Below are 20960 nucleotides of genomic sequence, written 5' to 3'. Positions count from 1 at the left end.
TTCAGTCGAAGGCAAAGGTAACCGTGCATTTCACAGCATCTCTCATTAACAGGCAGCCCCTGGGTGAGAGTGACAGGGGAGGTTTCAACCCCGTGACTTCAAGCTGGGAGCTATAAAAGGTAGCCAGCCTGCAGGGTTACAGCCGCACTACACAGGTAAGTGTGTGCAGACGTTTGTGCACACCTCCATGGGCATTTGTAAAGCATGCACGTGCCTGCGTGTTAGACATTGCAGCGCCACATGTTTTGAGCGCATATGTACATGTGTCTCACACAGCACGGATGCAACAGAGGACTCATTTAAAATGTTCCCACCTTTAGAGACCTCTCACCCTGTGAGCAGTGTGCCCCCGTGGCCTTTATTCTCAAGACACAGAGGGTTGTTTTCTCATCCGAGCAGGCAGGAGACGGCAGTCCCTGTACCCCACTGAGAGGGGATCACAGGGGGCTCGACCAGCCAGAGAGAGGCCCCCGGTTCCCACATACTGCTCAGCATCAAAGTTTGGGCTGCAGCAACACACCTATAGTAAACTCACACCCCGACTCACAGCAGAGCTGTCAGTCTTGGGGGTGAAGTCAGCCTCCGTGGCCTTCATTATACACATCACTTTAAACCATCAGTTAACTTGGCGTGAGGCCCTGTATCGCAGCTCCCACATGAAAATGACGAGCTTTGCTGTTCAGTTTGAAATTTGACACGACGAGATTCATCGCTTCTGCTATTGAAATACCACTTCTTTAATGTGGAAAAATTAATACGCTGATCACTTGAACAGCGATCACATTGCTTTGAATTACTGTCCTAATACTAGCTTGGCTGAGAGCGTTTTTGACTGTAAAAACCGATTGTGCTGTGAATACAATCCCACACTCGTCCTTTCAAGGGCTGAGCAGCAAATGGTCGATCGATAGAGATCGGTGTGTTTGGTGAAGACCCATCTGAACAAAAGAGAACAAAAAAAAAAAAAGAGGACCGATCCAAAGAAAAAAATGTTGGAGGAAAAAGATGGAGAGAAAAGGAGAGACACATAAGGGTGAAACTGATCCCTGTTGACCCCTTTGGCATGCCCTCTTTCTTTTTATGACTTTCCCCCGAATCATCACTCACCAGCTCTATCAACACAGTCCAGCCTCCACTCACACACATTTGCACTTAAACGCGCACAGCAAGCTAGGACTAGCGCTTCTACTGCGGCCACTCTAGACAATATTAGATTTACAAATTTCAGAGCCGTTGCTAGCTTCAGGGTGCTTTGGAAAAAAAAATGAAAAAACTTTATATATTTAGAAGAAGCATTGAGTCCAAACAGTGTTGGGATGGAATTAAAACAAAAGCTGCACACAAACTATAGCAGTTTCTATTTGATTCTTTATGTGGACGTTGGCAGGACGACAGTGTTAGGACGCTGATGGACGGCTTGCACAGCGTCACGCTAGTAAGTCTGCACCTGTGTTTCTGCACAACCTCTGGGGGTCTCCCTTTATGGCTTCGACTAAATTAGATGGGCCATATGCATTTCTGCACATGCTTAGATACATAACTGCTGCTGGATGTGGTATTTATAGTGGAACTCTATTTAGCTGTATCATAGATGGAAGACTGTAAATCAGCAAAGAGGAAACACAACTGGTTAGGCATTGCTGAGAACTGGCACTTAACACTCAGACCAGACTGGCTTAGTTTAAGAGGGGAGATCAATATGCCTTTGAGAGAATGTCACTCCTCCTCTGTTATGATCATTAATGACAATCACTGCAGCGTCTGCAGAAACGTCTCCACTGTGGACGTTTTGAGCCTTCAATTAACCTTTTTTTTATTTTTAGTCGGCACGTCAAAAATAAAATCAAAATCTTTTCAGTCTTAACAGAAAATCTTAGAATTTTGTCATTTGATCAGAAAAAAAATGCAGAAGTTCTCCTAGTGTTTTCATGTACAGCCTGAGCTGTCAATTCATCTCTTAGTAAACTCGTGAATTTTTTTTTTAAAAACTCCTAATATCGCATAAATCGTGATTAATTAATTATAAAGAATTTAGCGCGTTTTCTTTTTTAATCCATTAATTTCTGAAAATGCAAACCTGGTCAGGACATGTTCCCACATATTCTCGTTACTTGGGAAAGAAAGAAATATTAAATCAAATATAAGTACTTTAATGTTGTTACTTTTTAAGTTTAAATCGCTTTTCACAAAAAGCGGACTATTCAAAACACGGTGCGACGCATTGTCATGGTAACGGCTACAGCGCCTGCACCGACCCTGCTCTGCCACTCTGCTAAACATCATCATGCGTTAAACAAAGCATCATTTCAGAGGGAAAGTTCACCTTCTACTGCTAGTTTTTGTCCTGATAATTAAGCAAAAGCTTGTTTCAAAGAAATAAAGTCTAAATATTCCATTCCTCCTGTGTCACCTCCTTGTGTCTCATTTCCACCTTCTTTTATTCTCTTCTCTCTTTTTCTTCTGCTGCATTCCCCAGTCTTTATCAAATTCACCAAAGGTTAAAGGAAACTATAGAATAACTCATGTCTTTTTCTGTCTGGCTGTTGTGATAAACTGTGGAATAAGGTATATAAGCATATGTATTATGGTAGTAATAGGAAGTGTGTGGTCAACATTTTTGGGAATTGCTCAGAAAAATGTTCCAACTATGTTTTTGGTGTGGTAAATAAGAGGACCCTCGACTTGATGTTTTCTTTTTTTATTTAACTAGTTAATTATTAGAGGTTAAAAAACATTATAAAAAGCTGGAAGTCTGTTATAAAAAATAAAAAAATAAAAAAATAAAGCTACCTTTTTTGTTGTTATTTTTAGCTTTTTTTTACTGTGCCACAATGTCACGGACTTAAATGAAAATACCTCAAAATGAGGCTTTTCACAGCATTTATTATGTTAAAGTAAAAATAGATTTATTAGATTAATTAATAACAAGTCATAAATAATTAATCACACAAAAAAGTGCTTTTTAGTCTGGTCATAAACTGCCTTTTTTGTAATAATTAGGGCAAATTTACAAACTAAGGTGCAGACGAGATTCTACACAGCCAGAGCATAAGGAAATATTTAACCATCCTATTGCATCCCATTAACTTTGATCATGACTGTTTTTGGACCACGGTCAGTTTAAAAAAAAAAAAATTCCCTCCTCTTGTGTTTGCTTCATGTAACGCGGCCGAACACGGCAGTGAGTAATGAGACTTGGCAGACCAGCCACAGATCTCTTCACACTTAAGTATCAAACAAAACATTTCCTCTCCTGTGAGATCAGCTTAAAGCAGAAGACAAGGGAGAAGTGGAGAGGTGGTAGGATCAGATTCAGCTGGATAAAGAGGGTGAGAGGAAGAAGTACGGTTAGGCATCAGGAAAGAAAAACTCAGTAAAACAAAGGTGGACATGGATCTGTACGGGAATTCCAGGTTATAATTCAGCTATGTCATCAATGAATGAGCAAATCTGGTAGGACTTTTTTTTCTGTACAGACTGTAAGCATCCTTTTCCCACAACAGACTGCTTCACCTTTCTTAGTGAAGCAGACACAAAAACGCCTCCCTACCCCTCAGGGGAAGATTTTACACTGGCTGTACATGAATCAGAGGGGCAAAGAAGCATGAGAGGGGAGACGGCGAGGGATTTCAAGCTGTGACGAAAGGATCCGTGGTGTAGGTGGACAGCGACACCAAGCACACAGCATGACACAAAGTCAGACAGAGCCGCCACAGAAACACTAGAGCCTGACAAATTGCACCCGCTGCCATGGGAGTGGGAAGGGGGTGGAGGTGGGGGCAGGGCCGGTGACCCAGAAGACTGACAGCACATGTAAAATTCATGGTATCCCATGGGCCCTGCTGCAATACATTACCACATTTGGATGGGTGACTATGGGGCTGTTGCTTCTGCTTCTCCCTAACAGATAGTTTTGCGTCTTCTGCCGCAAAAGTTCACACCAGTCATTCCTGCCGACTCGAAACACACCAGAGTAGGGTACAGAAATAAACTCACCTCCAAGTCATTAAAGAATAAATGTGTGTCGGCCAAGTTGAAGATCATTTCTTCCATCCTCAGGCCTAAAGACACAGATGTCGGTGGATCCTGCAAAACAAGCAAAATGTATTAAATTCTCCTCTGAGATTCAAGCAAGATAGATTGATTGAGTACTTTATTAATCCCGAGGGAACGTGCAAGTCTATCCATTGCTCCAAATACACACAATATTTAATTAATCAACTACCTTTTGTTTGTTTGCAACAGCAATCAAGCAAATTATGCAAGACAGTAGGTAATGATATTTACAGTGAGTCACTTAATTAACACGGAATCTCTTTGAATTCCACAGCGGGTATTCCCATAAAAGCAGAGTTTAGGCGGACTTCAGAGGTTCGGCCTCGCTTTACGAGCCTCAGAAAGGAACCAGAATAGTCATCAGAAATGCCACAGACTAGAATGAATGCTGTAAAAGCATGTCTGTAGTCAGGAGGGTTGGTCGATTAGAAGAATTGAGGTCACAGCCACATCGTAAATAGACCTTTCCCTGAATACTCGTGCTGATGCATCACTAGTTTGCTCCTTAGTAATATAAATCTTTCTTCCTTACGTTTTTTCTTTGAAACCTTATGAGCTTCTGCAATTTTAAGACATACAACTTAAAAAGACATCCAGCTTATTTAAAAAAAATGCACTGATGTAATGAAGCAATTTTTCTTCCCTTAAATCCTGATCTCTGTCAGTAATGTGACACATGCTGTAATGGTGATATGGTTGCACTGTTTGTAAGATAATACCTCAAAAGGAGTGAACTAGACTGTAAATAGTTAATGAGACGGTGACAACTGGTGCGATTCTTCCTTTAAAGGGACAATGATGAGGCGAAAAGTCTCTAGTGCAATTTCAGGAGGACAACTGTAAATGATTTAATGTGGGTAGCAAGCGTTACACAAATACATTTTGAGCTGGAAAGATAGATGTGCTTCAGAAAATCATTATAAGTTTTGTTTCTCACAAAAAAAAAAAGATATTTAAAATGTGTTGCCAAAGTGCAAAAAAGTATTTTCCTAGTCTTTTGTGTTGGGGCCACCCAAATTTATCCCCAAATCTCTAATTAGTAAATTGTGTTCAACAAAAAAAGACAATAGAGAGGGGGTCCCTGCAGCTGCGTTTAAGACGACCCAGGCAGTACCAGAAGCAGGGATTACAGAGTTAAACCACCTAAAGACACACCTGAGCTTTCCGCTGATTAGCTGTCACATCCCACAATGCTTATGTTTTCACCAAAATGACAGAGAACAAACCACACAAGAAGAGCTCAATCCCCACTTTTTTCCTTTCTTGTAACCTCCCAGTTTGAATCAGTCTTTCAGTAAGAATTCTTTAAAAACAATTAACCTCCTGCACCATTGGGTTTGCATCTAAATCTTCCCAGCCTCTTCCGCTGTCGGCTGTTGTGCCAACGTGGCCTAGTTTGGTGGGAAAAAGGCTGTTCTCTGTGGCGCAAGTGAATCCTTCCAATTAAATCTAAACAATCAGTCAGCGAGGGAGTTAAGAATACAAGCAGGCCAGAAGGCCAAAGTGCTGCTGCTGTCAGAGCTCCAGCACCACCTGTCCAGGGATGTCAGTGCTTGGAGGGGGGGACAAGTCCCCCTTCCCTCTGAGCCCCTTAGCAATGACACCCCCACCACATGCCCCCCACCCACTTTAAGCTCTAGTCAGTCCAATGGTGGCACAGCTGGCCTCAGCCATCAGCTTTATGGGGGTGAGCTGCCTTGATGCCAATTAAAACGGCTGATAAGAACAGCGGCGTGTTTATGTGGGTAGGAGTCAGAGAGAGTGGGTGGGAGGTCACGGCGACTGAGAGAAAGTGTAGATGTGCACACACTCAGATACACATCTATTTATAGTTAACTAAAGCTAGTGAGGAAGGAAAACTGTTTTGCAACTTTTTTTTTATTTATGCTACTTAGATGGAGGAGATATAAAGGATGGGATGGAGGAGAGAACGGGTGGTTGTTACGGTGGACAAGCAGTTTCAGGGGGATGCTGGCCTGCTTGACTTTCTTTTTTGAGGTAGTTTACAGATTGACGTTTCTGATAAGCCATGTGCTCTGCGGTTGTTGAGAACAAGCCTATCTCCTTCTCGTGGGTTTGCTTTAATTTGATCATGTCAACAGGCTGAAGCTTGGCAAACGCAAGAAAAAAATAAGCAAAGGAAAAAGACTGAATAAAATGGACTAAGTAGGTTTTACATCCTATATGACGCCGGATTTACACATGCCCATCTGTGTTGGGTCTACTTTATGCTGGGTGGGAAGACCTTTTCACAACCTGTCTCTGTTGCGTCTCCTGTCTGTCCCCCCAGGCTCCCGGAGGAGTGGTTTGTCTTGTCACCCTGTGACGAGTAGTTCATCCAAAACTTTGGTAATCAGGCCCCTTGCCCTCTCCTTCTTCACTTAAGGCCGTGTCACACAGCCACCGTGTACATTTTACGCATATTGCATGGATGTAAAATGGTCATACGTGAATATACGTGACAAAAGTAAGAAAAGTTGTGGTCTTTAAATAAAATCTTCACAGATGTTTTGTACAAATGAAGCATGCAAAGAATACGTAAATCAACTTAGAACATGAACAGTGTTTGATTTTTGCGCTGTTTATATGTAATTCACTAGTGATTTGTGGGCCAATCATGTAATGTTAGCTTGATATGTGCGCCGTATACGCGATATAAAAATTATCAGTTATCAGTATAAAGGCATGAAAAGTCTCTTAGACATATTGTGGATGTACATGGAACAATTGTGGAAAGCCACAAATTTGCGTTTGCATCTCACAAAAAGATTTACGTATTGATTTCTTATAAACTAAGTAATAGAAGCGTAAACTGCGTAACTCTCGAAAGACCAAAAATTTTGCTCAAAAACGATTTCACGTAAAGACCTGTCCGCCAAAACCCTCGACGGACATCTGCTCACGTAGACGAATGACGAACGCAAGACTTCTGAGTTATGTACATCACGCATGAACCTTGAAAGAATTTCGTACGTGGAAAATGCACAAAATGTAAGCAGTGGCCGTGCCACAAGGTCTAAAGTTCTTGTAAAATGCATGTTTTATGTCATAAATGTTAACCTTTTGTCCGTGGCAAAAATGAATGGCGGTGTTTTCTGCAGTGTTACCGTGCGTTATCGTGAGGACACGTCACCTTAAATATAAAATAAGATTTTATAAATTATTATTTTGAAAGTACAACGGCAGTTTTTATTTTGAAATCCTGTTTCGATTTTCTCAGTTTTTTTAGCTGTAAAATCAAAAATTGTGAAAGTCCTGCATAAAGATTGCGTTGCGTTGTGAAGAGACGGATGTCAGACACAGATATGATGGAGGCGATGAAAACATTTCCATTGATCAAGAAATGTTCTATATTTTGTGTCAACAAAACGCAACATTGACGCACTGCAGTGTAAATCAGCCTTAAAGTGTAATGGAATGGCCCTTATACAATCAGGAGTGTTTCCTGTTTGAGAGGAGCACACCGGAGAACCCTATGGGTGTGTGTTTATGTGTGTGCAGTGAGAGGCCTTCATCGCAGAGCTGCAGCTCCCTAAGCCTCTGCTCTCCCTATAACCAGCATGAGAATAAAGCAAATAAACAGTGGAGGGTCGCGGGGCAGCCCTCCTTCACCCCAGAAACAAAACAGTGCCCCCATCAAACACCCCCTTATAGCAGAACAAAGGCTCAGACCACGGGCCGCAGACGCTAAGCTCTGTGACACATGAGGAGCAATATGTCATTTTAAGAGTTCAAAAACCAGACCGATTCAGAGCCAAAACATTTGCTGCTTTAAAATGCAGATAAAAGACCAAAAAAAAAGTATTTTATTTCTTTAAGCATGTATTCCAACTCTATGATAAAAGCAGGGATTCTAAAGGCTATATGCAGCTTATGACCTCCCAAAAACCATGAGAATAAGATTTTGCCTTATTTCCCGAATTGTTTGTTTTGAAAGTTTAAATTTAGAGAAGCAATTTACATGAAACAACAAACAGCTAAGCCTGGAAAAGTAAAGTCTTTTCCAGAGACATGGGATAAAGAATGACCTTCCAATGCACAAACAAATAACTTTGGATTCATACGCACACACTATACGCACACACTTTTCTATATATAAACTATTTTTTCTTAATTCAAAATAGGCAGATTGGAGGGAAATTTCAGTGTTTTATTTGAACTGATTGACATTTGATGGACTCATACTTTTGCCTCTGTCCCCGGGGAGATCCCAGCTTGAAAAGGATGGATTGAGAAGCACTTAATTAAACTAACGATGTGGCATTTCTGAAGAGAAAGGAACACTCAAGATGTGTCAATAGACAGACAGAGTGCAACTGTTGTGAGGCCCTACAGCTGAGCCCCGGGCAGCCATGCATAGCTCCAACAGCTGCACAGAGCAGTCAAATACTTGCCAGGCCTCATTGGACCTATTAAAAAAAGAAACAATTATCTGTACATTGAGTTCTGCCCTGGCCACTCACTATAGACCTAAAGCTATGTGAAATCTATCTCTGCTCAATGTCCATTAGCCTGGAGCTCCCCTCTCTTCTTAATATTCACACTTTTCACTGATAAAGTGCGGCGCTGCAGTCTGATGTCACTCACCCGTCCGTATCTGTTGGCATAAGAACCCGTAAGCAAGGAATGGAAAACGATGATTGTTTCATCCAGGTCCCAGATGAAAACCCGCTGGGGAGATGCGCCACAAATGGAGGGGAGGGAGGATCGCAGAAAAACAGGAAAAAAAGAAGCAAAATCAATGGTGCACTCTGTAGGCCTGCAAGGTGATCCTCCTGGTCAATAGGCCAGGAGCGCGTATTTATGCGCCACAGGGACCAACATCCATTTGCTTGGCTTGGTCATTGCAACACTTCTCCCATCACCCTGCTACACATTTGAGCCATTGCCCTTTACAATAATCAATACCGACAAACTAATTAACCAGTTAACATGCCATGATGTCAGCACTGAATTTGCTCCTCTTATACAAATCTTTAATATAAAAATATATAAAATATTAGTTTGTAAAATTTAGAATTTATTCTGTTACTATCAGCATTTATTAGTACCAGGTTTCAGAAAGTATATTCAACCAGTGGTGACTCATTTCATTACATACCTTATTGCTTATTTAAAAGTTACACATGAGAACTTTAAATGTGTTAGGTTGTGAGTCACATATTCCACACTGCATCAATAATTCATCAATAGTTAAAGGATAAATGTCCATCAAGTCTTTAAGTTGACGTGGCAGCTATATAGTAAGTGGATTAGTGTCTATGTGCCTCAGACAGGGCGCGGCTGTCTGTCGCCAAGGTAGCAGGCTCAACCTACCTCAAGGTCGGAGTCGGGCGGCGGTGATGGGTTGTTGTTCCTTCTGCCACGGCCACGTGACTTTCCATCCGAGGCCCGGCGCAATCGATCTGAATCTGAATCTTTAATGGGGGTTGATGGACTGTGGATGGTACTGTACTCTCCTGAAAGGAAGGAAGGAAAGGAGGAGGAAGATGAACTATCATGTGCTTTCAGAAAAAGATGTCTGCCTGACTTTTAGTCCTGATGCAGGATGGGTAACAACCCAGCACGTTTTTCAGAACCAGATTATCCAGGACTGCAGATAAGAAATAAATAAAGAAATAAGATGAAAATAATAAAAAAACTGTCCTCTGTGGTGATTAAATAAACAAGAACAGATCAACAAGACTCTTTATCTGGTTTGAGATTATGTTAAATCTGGCTGTCTTTAGTGTTGTTTGATGTTTCAGACACTGTGGTATAATTTTAGTGGCTTATAAAAAAACAATCTCAATTGCCAGATAATTGCATTTATGCCACATGGAATTATGTAAAATTCAACATCTGTTTTCAGTTTGGATAGTTTTTTTTTCCCCAAACTTGAATATCATAGATACCAACATTGAAACTGGCTTATATTATTTGTGCAGTTTCTTTTTTTTTGGTGTCCATATTCCAGTCACATGTCCTGCTCGTCGTCTGCACTTACCTGCTGGGTTGTCTGTGAGGGCTTGACTTGTGATGCCAGTGGGTGGCTCCTGGAGGGTGTAAGTGGTGGTGGTGGAGGGTGTGCTGGGGCTGGTGTTGTTACTCGTCATGTAGGGTGAAGTGTAGGGTGAACTGTTATAATACTGAGCATATTGGCCCTGGCCAAAGCCTGGATAACTGGGGTACTCCTGTGGATTAAAAATAGATTAAATAGATTACAAAAGTTGTGAAAATAATCATAAGGCACATTTATGAAGGGAGAAAGTCTAATCACAAAATAAGAAACCAAAGGGAGACAAGTTGGTGGTTTGGTGAGTAATCTGAGATATACCCTGCACCGGTGTTGCTACTTTACAGTGCAGATTCCAAAAAAAATAAATGCAAACACATGTCTGTTCTGTCTTCCATCTGGACAACAATATGTCTTTCTTTTTCACTGCAGCATCCTCCATGTGTGCTGGAAGAACAACCTTAATCCTGTGTACAAAGCCTTTGACATTGAAAGTGATTTATGCCATGGAACAATCGCAACATCTCGAGCGCGTATGTTTTCTGAAGATTTCCATGATCACATCTGACAGGCCTTAACTATTTATCTTATCTGAGAAACTGAAAGAAGCAGCGGAGGCTTGCAGCTACCTGTTGTGCGCTGTTGAAGCCCGCTGAGTTCGTCAGGGAGTTGTTTCCTGCATACAGTCCTGATGTTGTTGTAAAAGTACCCCCTTTAGAGACAAAAAAAAAAAAAGATTAAAGATTCAGTTAGGAAAATAAATGCCCATTAGTATAAAGCAAGATGAGAGAAATGGCACACTGTTAGGGGAAAGAAACAACAAAGATTTGCCTTTTTTTTTGAGGAGGTGAACAGGTTGGGGGTTCAGGGAGCGCTTTTGAGAATGGCCTTATCTTTCTCTCCTCCTTCCTTATCAGTGATTGGATCAGGCCTGATGAATGACACGGTGAAGGGGGGGGGGGGGGCATATCCAAGCCCGCACAATGTGATGAACACAAGAGACTGTTGTGTGTGAGCCACTGAAGGGTTGCGTTGGGTGAAGGGGCAGAAATGGATGGAAGCAGTGGATGAACCAGGAGTGAGCATCAGAATGCTCAGGGGGATTTTGTGTGTCCATGTGAGTGAGTGTGTGCAGAGGGAGCTTAGTAATAATAAAGAAATGTAAACAAAAGAAAGGATCAAGTTGGAGCAAAAGGCACAGGGAGGGTTTGCTGATGGAATACAGTCCTAATGAATATGTATGCTCCTCTGTTCAGTCGCTCAAAGGACGGTCCTTCAGGGTAATTAAATCATTCAAAAGGGTTGATAGCATCTAATGGCTTAATAATATACAAGCTATGAGTTATAGAGTAGGAGGGCTAAATCATCCCTCTGGGGCGCCGCTTCTCTCTTCAGTGGCCATCCACCTGCGCTGTCATGTCGAGCCATGAAAAAGCAGGAAGCACTGCTTGTTATCGACCAGCGGCTAAACTTTATTCCAGTGAACCCTAATTGTTTTCTGATGTTGAAAAAAATATAGAAAAAGTGCATCAAATTTCAACTTTGGAGGAAAATCAAGTCAATTTGCCCATTTTGAATAAAAAAGAACAAATTTTAATTACGAGGTGCTAATAAAAAAACTGCAATTGTAACTCTTTAAAGTTCCACTACAATCATCTTTTGATATATTTTAAATGCGTTCCCAGTGGTCTTTATATTATGATTATGCTGCTTTTAGCCAAAAAAAAAAAAAAAACCTGTGTTATTTTCTGGGAGAGTTTCTGCAAAGCGGCAGGAGCTGATTAGAAATTCTCCTCTGAGTTGTGGGCAGGACTGTTAGCGACCCCTTCCCATCATTCATCTGTTTGTGTGCTCTCCCACTAGCTTACAGCCCCTCACAACTCCAACCTAATATCACAGGTGGAACAAAAATGGCGGGCAATAATGGAGCTGTCCAGCTGTATAGTTCTGAGCCAGATGCCAGCTCAGACAAAGAAAACAAAGACATGGCTCTATTCATTTACAAGCAGATGCATTGGAATGGAGCAGAGCAGGGAGCTTGTGGCCCGCTGTAATAACCTGTACATCACACTTACAAGCTTTTTTCAAACACATTTGTTTGTCTGCTCCTGATTCACAACGATTTGAATTAAGAAATACTAAGATATGCAATTTTCATTTGAATTTTCTTTGTACATATGTCCTCTATCATGAGAAAAATGCTACAATAAAATTTTAAAAACACCAAAAACATAACTCTCATCAGAGTGGGTCTTTAACACCGTATTTATGTCGCTGGCGACACCTAAATAACACACGCTTTTTGACATGACATTTGAACTCTTTGACCATTTACACGAACAACAGGAATCAGCTGATTCTGATGCGGAAAAAAGGTCAGCTTAGGTCAGCTTAACTTTATGAATGTTACGTTTTTTTATATCGATGCAAAGCCACTTTTCTGCGCTTCAGAATCAACTGGAATTATGTTCATTGCGTCAACAGTTGAAGACTTAGTAAAAATAGCAACACTGAAGCTAAAGTTCTGAGACTAAAGGGTTAAAGAATACGTCAGCATTTTAATATAATATAAAGCCAAATTTAACATCTAACACAATAGGTAAACAAAGACTTTAAATAAAGGCTTTATTGAGGAAAGAAAATTCATGGTTAACTAATTTTGTCACAAAATTCCCAATAAATACAATTGTAGTCCCTGAAATTCAAATGCTGAGTTTTTCTCTATAGCTAAAAATGTATCCCACTGATTAAGTGAGAAAAAGGTGCAAAATAAATGTACTGCTCTTAAATGAGGCTATAATTACACCTTTGTTGCCAGAGAAAAGCACAAGTAGTCTCTTTCATCCTCTGGTCAGTGGCCCCATCAGAAGGGCCCTCCCACACCGTGACAAACGTAAAGCAGCTTTCAGACAGGCAGGAATGATTGTGGTTGTTTGTGTGAATGGATGAAGCGGCAGTAGGGCTGCGGGCATGAACGGTACGAAGGAAAAAACAGAAATGATTAGACATAATGTCATGCATGCTTCTATCAGACAGTCATGTGCCCGCAAAACGCAGAGATTTGCCGAAAATGTTTACACTTTCGATTTCCCGCAATTGCGCACACCGTGCAGATTTCATGGTATGGTTCAGGCTGCTAACAGTAACTTCCATCAGAAATGTTCCAACCAACAATGTGTTTTTCTAATTTTTGTTTAATGATTCAAGGCCAACTGGGAGGTTTGCACAAGTTTTTGTGCTCTGCAGAAAGTTCACCATCAAGTGAAAGTACAACAGAACAATGAGACACAGAAGAGGAGGAGTAATGCTGTGAAGGACAACAAATTAGCCTAATGCACAGTTCAAACAGTCATAAAAGCTCTCACTGGCAGCGTTTGAGGGTTGCTCTGTGGAGAACAAGGAGCCACATAAAAGCTGAAGGGACCCCTGCTAGCCCAGTGAGAATAAGCCCATGCTGACGAAGGGGGGAGAAAAGTGGGTCTTGTGGTTCCCCGGGGGGCATGTTTTTTCTCCCTCCCCCTTGTCCTGTTCCAGTTAGTTCACTCACTCAAGACCAGACAACATCCCTCCCACCTCTGCCTCTTTTCCCTCTTGCCTTCTGGCTCCACCATTGGAAGTCCATTTGCTTTGCTTGATCAGTCCCTTCGCCGTGGGCTATGTCTATCATCAGTGCACAATATTTGTAGCAGAAGTTCGTATGCCTCACTTGGGAATAGACTATTAAGTCCAGATGGGATTCTATTTAAGAAAAAAAAAGGGTACCAAGGCTTAAACATCTTCAGATCATGGGGAGAGAATGCTGGAATTCAATTATTAACCTAATCAACATCTGCTCAATCTCCAGACCACAGGCATTTCATAAATTCTTACTATCATCTGTGGTTTAAAAATAAAAATAAATCACTCTCCAGGCTGCAACATTTCTTTCTTTTCATTTTTAGCACAGGTTTTTTGTTGTTTACACAGAGCATCCCAGAATGAAAGAAAAGTAACAACCAAAACGTGAATGTCGTAGTCCACTGGCGTGACAGCTGGCCACAGGCTGCTTGAAGGTACACTGACGGAGTGAAGGAGTATCAGATGTGGAAAAAGAGTCTTTGGTCGGGACACCCAGGCCTGAGGCACATCGCCCAGGCAGATCAATAAGCCAGTAGGAGTAATGATGATGGTATGGCGGAAGGCCAGAACCACAGTTAGAAAAACCCAGTGCCAGAAAAGTGGTCAATCTGTCATCTAACATGGCTGTCAATTACTAACACACTTAACGCCAACGCCAGGCATGCAATAGCCAGAGATGCACGCTGAGGAACAGGCTGCGATGGAAGGAAAAAGAAGAGCAAGACTATAATACTTGGAAGATGAATGGACACATAACACTGTCACCGTGAGTTAGAGCTCTAAGGGCAGGAGAGCAGCTTGCTCTTTCTGCAGCAGATGCTCTGTTTGCTTCAAGGTATTTTCCTAAAATGTGGTTTAAGTGCTGCAAGCTTTGATTGTTCTCAACTGTATTCCATTGAGAGGCACAGAAAGGGGCTTCACCTGTGACTGACCTGTCATTACAGGAGAGCATAAAGGTGGAGCTCGCTGCAAAGTCAATGTTCCTGAACAGTGCAGGTAAGAGGCCGTTTCAAAAAACTGTGTGAATGCAAAAAAAAACAAAAAACAAAAGAGCAGTGAGGATAGGGGCCTCAGCAACATCTAAAGACTGAACACATGAGCATCAAAGGGAGACAGCAAGTATACTGCAAAAACAGATCCCTTAATAAATCAGATTTTCTCTAAGTAATCTGCCAATAAATAGTCTTGAAATCAAAATTCTAGTCACTAAGATGTCTTTTCTCATACTAAGATTAAGTTTGCTATAGAAAAAAATTTCATGATAGGGTCATTTTTCTCAGGACAATTTTTGTTGAACAAGATTTCTTTTTCTTTCAATCTTTCTTAAGATTCAGTTTTTGCAGCAAAAATGTAAAAACTCACCAAATATTTTATCTAGTTTCTTATTATACTTGATATAAGACAAAACTACCTTCTTAGGATCTTTTGATTTAGATGTAAAGACTAATTTTAAGACAATAAATCTTGAATATCACATTGAGCCATTTGATATAAAAAAAATCTTATTTTAATCAAATAATGAAAACTTTTTTTTTACTTGCCGTGACATTTTTAAGCAAAATTTTTATTCGTAAATAGTTCAGGGTAACAGATTTAGGAAAACTAAATTGTACGCCTTGCACAGTACAAATGTATTGAACAACAACAGTATAAAAGTAAACATACATTTACATTTAACTTTTAAGAAAAATATATCTAAAAAACGTGTAATTCTAGAATTACTTTACGATCATTTCTAGAAACAAGTATAATTGGACTGTTGTAGCGTTTAAGGTAAGTTATATTTTGGGGAAAGTGTTTAATTTATCTACTTTAAAGTTGTAAAAACTGTTTTTCAGCGAACACACTGACTTTAAGGCCAAAAACCCGAGTATAATAATAATAATAATAATAGTATAATACACCTAAATATGAGTGTTTACAGCTAATTTTAAGGTTTTAATTTTAACTTAAAGAACCACTCCGATCATCTTTTTCTAATCTATTTTCCAATCTATTTTCAAAGCTTTCTTAGTTGTCTTAAGTTTGTCCCATTTTTAGACTAAATCAAAAAAACCTGAGTCTTTTTCTTGGACATAGTTTCTTTAAAGTGGCAGGAGTTCATTAGAAATTCAGCTTTGAGTTGTGGTCGGGACTCCCCCAACCTAATATTACAGGTGCAAAGAAATGGCAACCATTATTAGAGCTTTTTCCAACTGCGATTTTTTTGTCTCCTCCTGATTCACAATGATTTGAATAAAGAAATACTCCGGATTGCAATTTTAAGCCTAATTCTGTTTTTATATGTCATCCATCATGAGAAGATTTTCACAAGATGATGTTTAAAAACATCAAAAACACAATTTTTTAAAAGGGGTCTATAAAAGGGCAGAAAATCAATAATTATTTTGAGAAATCTTCCCAAAGACAAATTCTACTAGTTGTACTGGCATTTTTTTTAAACTTACAACAAAGAAAAATTATATTGTTATTTCTATTTTCTGTATTTTTTAACTTGTTTTTGGATGGCCATTTTTACAGCATATCTTTTTTTATGTTCTCAGAGCTTAACCAATTACAAATATTACAGGAAAAAAAGCACGTTTAGGAGTGACATAGCTGTTGCCATCAAAGTGCTTGCCATTTTCCCATTTAGTTTGATTCTTTTAAGTGCAGAAAGGAGGAAAGCAGTCAGTGAGTCTGTTCACCACATCAATGTGAGGCCATCAGTCTGTCTCTTTCTGTACACTTAAATCAAGAATAAAGGCTTATTTTTCAAATTCTAAAAAGTATTGCTAACCATCATTAGAGTATATGTATGCCTTTAGGAATAAATTGGTTAAACAAAACCTCTGAAACATAGAGAGACAATTCAATCGAAGTGAAAAAAAAAATGTGACAGTGCAGAACCCCACACAAACTCCTCAAACCTCAAGAGGAACACATGGACAGCTCAGGTCCTCACCCTGCATTTGGTAACTGTAGGGGGCCTGTCCGGTCTGCGGTGTGGTAAAGCCGGAGCTGTAGCTCAGGAAGCCCGTCTGTCCTGGGGATTGGGACTGGCTCAGGCCCCCCTCCGTCTTTATGCCTGCCCACAATGGACCTAAATCAGTTAGTGACACCAGATCGGTTTGATGCACAGACAACAGTCAACACAGGTTTAAATTACACAGGACACAGCAAGGGGACACCGCTCCTGTCTGTTAACATAACACGCTAATCGCAATGGATGAGCAGTGATTATCTGGTAAGTGATTTTCACTGTCCACTGCTGTTTAGAAATATTATCTTTTGCTAAGTTTCATCAAACACGGAGTTGGCAGCTTGGTTGAGAAAAGTGTTTGTTTTAGTGATAACAGTAAGAGTGACTCATCTTATTATCATGTGGGTCATAAGTGAAAAGCTGCAGGGAGAATCAAACATTAGAGAATATTTTTGTTCCAGAGTGGCAGCAGTAGGTTGCAGGACTCCCCTCGTGTAAACACATCAAACTCCTCCAGATTTTGGAAAGTTTTCTTGGATCCTTGACTGTGTAAAGCTCTGTCCCAGTTTCTGTTTTTATATTTTTATCTGGAATCTGTCTTAACAGCCTCACAAGCAAATTGTATGGAGGCACTAAACAACCACTCAGCATCTCTGCTGCTGCTGGTTTTCTGTGGGAACGTCTCAATGATGTCTTTACCGTCAGCGAGGAAAATGTTTCTACTCACTTTTGCAAGAATTCAAAAGAAAACAGACATTATTCAATGTTGCTAAATGGCAATAAGAGTTGAGTGTGTAATCTTACCATAAGCTGAGATGCCGTAGGGCTGGCCAGGCTGAGGGTAGCTAGCATAAGCTGCGGCTTGCTGCATTCCTGTGGTGTACTGCGTCTGTCCATACGCCGCCATGTTTTGGGACGAAGGGGTAGGAAGAATATGCGGATATGTTCTGCTATTTGACACAAAAAAAGTGAGAAATGAAGACGGGGAAAAAAAAGACTTTTAAGCCCCCCCAAAGCATAACAGATACTTTGCTAACTGACAAATTCCTTGCGATGGTCCTATTAAATTCTTAGTAGTCAGCCAAGCCATAAGACAGATATCATCAAATAGCTCATACACACCAGGAATGAACAAATAACGGCAAAGGAAATTTGTGCAAGATAATAAATACGGCAGATTTTTAGAGTGCACAAGCTTTAAACATCCAGCCAAACAAAGAGGAGAAAAAAGCCCGGTCCAGCAGGAGGATCTAATTAAAGATCTAAATGAAGCGGGATGCTGCTTATTTTTTATAAAAAAAATAAAAGAAACCTTACTTGGAAGGGTAAATCTGCGGAGAGAACTGGTGCGTTTGTCTTGGGCTGAAGCCACTGGTTCCAATAGCTGAGGGGAGTTAAAAGAAGCAAGCACATATTCAAACATTAAGGAATAAGGTAAATATTGTCTTTTGTCAAAAGAACTTCTGGAGTCCAAGGAAGCCTCGAATACACTGCACTGCTCTATTTATTGTGGTAAACCTATTTAAGGTCAGAGACGAAAAGCAATAATGAAGTAAAATAATCAGGTAAGAACATGAGGTTCTTTGGCAGATCTGTGCTCGGCTGTCATGACGACTGCTTGTGTGAGCACACATACATGCATGCACATGCGCACACACACACACACACAATAGTCTGTGTCTCAGCTGGTGGCTTTAGTTGGTTTAGTTTTAAAAAAGCCACAAGTGTGATCTCCTAATTTGATGAATAAAAAAATGGCCATTGGAAAATGTAAATGCAAAAATCTGATTCATATTTTAAACATAATTGCAAAAGAAAGATGAAAAGTGGAAATAAAATCTGATTAACGGAAATACAAAAAGCAACAAGACACCGAGGAGTTAAGCATCTTTTTTTTTTAAATAGGACAATAATAATAATAAATAATAATTAATCTTTTGGAGTAAAAAGCATAGAATAATACAGACAAAATTGAAAAAATACAAGAGGTGCAAATCTTGGGAGTAAAATATGTTAAATCTAAGAAAAAAAAGGGAAAACCGGTTCTGTTTAAAAACAGAAAAAAGCCAGACAAGCAGCAATCTCCATATTTAGCTGCAGTGTGGTGGCAGGGTTTGGAAACATCTGTCTAATTGGTTGTGACGTGTGAAATGCGAGCTTTGGCTGTGGGGGAATGCTAACTGTATGAAACGGTAACCCTTCACACACATTAATAACACTGAAGACTTCCCGTATCAGCAGCACCTGCCACAAAACAAAAGTTTCTCCTCTGCACGGCACTTTGGGTTTTCCCCTTGGAGGATAGGAGCTATACGATTACTACATTTCACTAATATAGTCAGGCAAAAGACACATAATGGTTTCTGTGGAGCTGCTGCTAAATATCAGAAAAGTTAAACAGCACAGGAGATCCAGGAATATTTGCAGCAAGTTAAATGTGCTGCTGGTACCAAAAACCTACAGAAAATATTATTACTTTTTGTTGACATTAAAAACATTAAATTTGAATGAAAAAATAAAAAATAAAAGAATGATCACATTTACAAACATTTCAATAACAATTCCCACTATGCATGTAATACTCCGTAGCCTTGGCTTTATTTAGCAATGAGTTTAAATATGCATGTGTGTTTGTCTCAGTGATGTTTCCTTGCTGAAAGACAGGTGTGAAAACCCTGCCTCTGACAGGGCGATAGAGTAACAGTCCGTGGAGACTGAAGACCACGGAGACACCGTGTCACTCCCCTGGACAGACAGGTTCTGACTATGACAGGTGATCATTCAATCTTCACGGACATGGGAACCAACAGACAGAGCACACATGCAAGCAAACGCAGCACATTTAAATGCTGACTCAAGAAAGCGTTTAGCAACTGACACAAAATGCTGTTTTAACCACGTCATGAGGCCGGGCTAATCAGTGACCCATCTTTAGGTTCATCTCAACCGGCTCTGCACGTATATTGCCCCACATTCCCCCCCCCAAAAAACTTTTCCTCTTACCTGATCCTGAGAAGCTGTCTAGAGGGTCTGCAACTGAGGAGGCAATTTCACCGCTGCTCATTGGCTCTGTTTTAACTGAAAAGAAGAAGAAAATACATCAACAAATGAAATAAAAACTAAATGGATATAAAATAAATAAACTTGTCAACCATATCAGGACATAAATATGAAGAAAATAGAAGAAAAACTATAAAATAGAGAAGAGTGTGTGGTTAAGGAATTTGCCAAAAACCATCAAAAAATACAAAATGCAACTTCTGCAAAAGTTAATGTAGTTTCCTTAACAATTTACTTTTTATAGAGAAGTGTGATTTAAAAAAATAAATAATTCATAATTTTTTTTTGCATTAAAGCCAAAACATAAACACAACATTTTTATTGCAATAAATAATTAATGCACAAAAACACCACTAAAAGTAAACTCTTTCAAAGAAGAGTTGTTGCAGAGTTGTGGCGGCAAATTGAAATGTCAGGGAAATATATGGTGTATAAAATCATTTTAAGAGTGTAGCAAACGCAGTTTGACCTCGACTCTATTATACAGCCATAGCTTTGCAGAGACAATTTCACAGATATCTGACAGCTTATGACTCTTTGAAATCCATCCATCTCATTTCAGGCAGGCGGTGGGATTTCTTCTTTTCTCTCCCTCTTTTCATTTTTGGCAAAACAAATTGACAATGTGGGTAAAGGGAGTCATGCTCAGTGGAATCCCTCATGGCTGCAGAAACCATTCGTTGTCATGTTTTACATGTTTCTGCCTGGCTTACTCAATGCAGAAACACGCTGTTATGAGGAGCAATGCCTCAAAGCAAGATGCTGGTAGAATAAAAAACAAAACCAAAAAAAAACACAGAGGTAAAGTGCATGCATGAACTAGCACTCACTCAAACCACATAGCACACAATAGCTATTAAATTCAGGAAACTGCTAGGAACATCCAAAACAGAAGATCAGAATGCAAGTTCACGCTCCGAACAGTCAATAAACTCAAGGCTGGTGGTGTCAAACCATGCTTGAAACACAATGCCACAAAAGTACAATAAATACTACACTCTTTAAATGAAAGGCACAATAGTTGAGGCAATTTCGTTTGCAGGAGATAAACTATTCCTTTATGGAGAACTAATTCACACTTTTTTTTAGAAGTGTTCCAAAGGCACAACCCCACAGTTTACTCTGGGCAAAACACCAAGTATTGTCCTTTCAACGTGTCACCAAAAGAAGACAAACCTGCAGTGGACTCTGAGTTAGAACCTAACAACCAGTCTGCAGTGGTAAGCATTGTGATGTTATCACCTATGGGAAAGAAAGAATGGTGAAGCA

At 40.0% G+C, this 20960-nt stretch overlaps 1 protein-coding gene across 29 annotated transcripts in view; it reads right to left on the bottom strand.

Moving 5' to 3' along the window:
* The window catches only part of eya1 (EYA transcriptional coactivator and phosphatase 1), a 69723-nt gene that overhangs the window by 16469 nt on the left and 32294 nt on the right, over positions 1 to 20960 (bottom strand). For 5 of the 29 annotated variants that reach the window (XM_023950135.2, XM_078938719.1, XM_023950126.2 and 2 more), the window contains 10 exons: positions 20868 to 20933; positions 19635 to 19709; positions 17949 to 18015; positions 17436 to 17581; positions 16614 to 16751; positions 10681 to 10763; positions 10043 to 10229; positions 9373 to 9515; positions 8644 to 8727; positions 3997 to 4086 (listed from right to left, as the gene is read on the bottom strand). In XM_023950135.2, the coding sequence (XP_023805903.1) occupies positions 3997 to 4086; positions 8644 to 8727; positions 9373 to 9515; positions 10043 to 10229; positions 10681 to 10763; positions 16614 to 16751; positions 17436 to 17581; positions 17949 to 18015; positions 19635 to 19709; positions 20868 to 20919 (1065 nt within the window). In that variant the 5' untranslated portion in view covers positions 20920 to 20933. The remainder of the gene's footprint in view (positions 1 to 3996; positions 4087 to 8643; positions 8728 to 9372; positions 9516 to 10042; positions 10230 to 10680; positions 10764 to 16613; positions 16752 to 17435; positions 17582 to 17948; positions 18016 to 19634; positions 19710 to 20867; positions 20934 to 20960) is intronic. The other 24 variants (XM_078938733.1, XM_078938727.1, XM_078938732.1 and 21 more) reach the window with 7 other exon arrangements.

The sequence above is a fragment of the Oryzias latipes genome, chromosome 20 (assembly GCF_053564925.1).
Source record: "Oryzias latipes strain Hd-rR chromosome 20, Olatipes_Hd-rR_3.1".
NCBI lineage: Eukaryota > Metazoa > Chordata > Actinopteri > Beloniformes > Adrianichthyidae > Oryzias > Oryzias latipes.
Note: the sequence above shows the minus strand (reverse complement) of the source record. Positions and strands in the feature narration are given on the sequence as shown.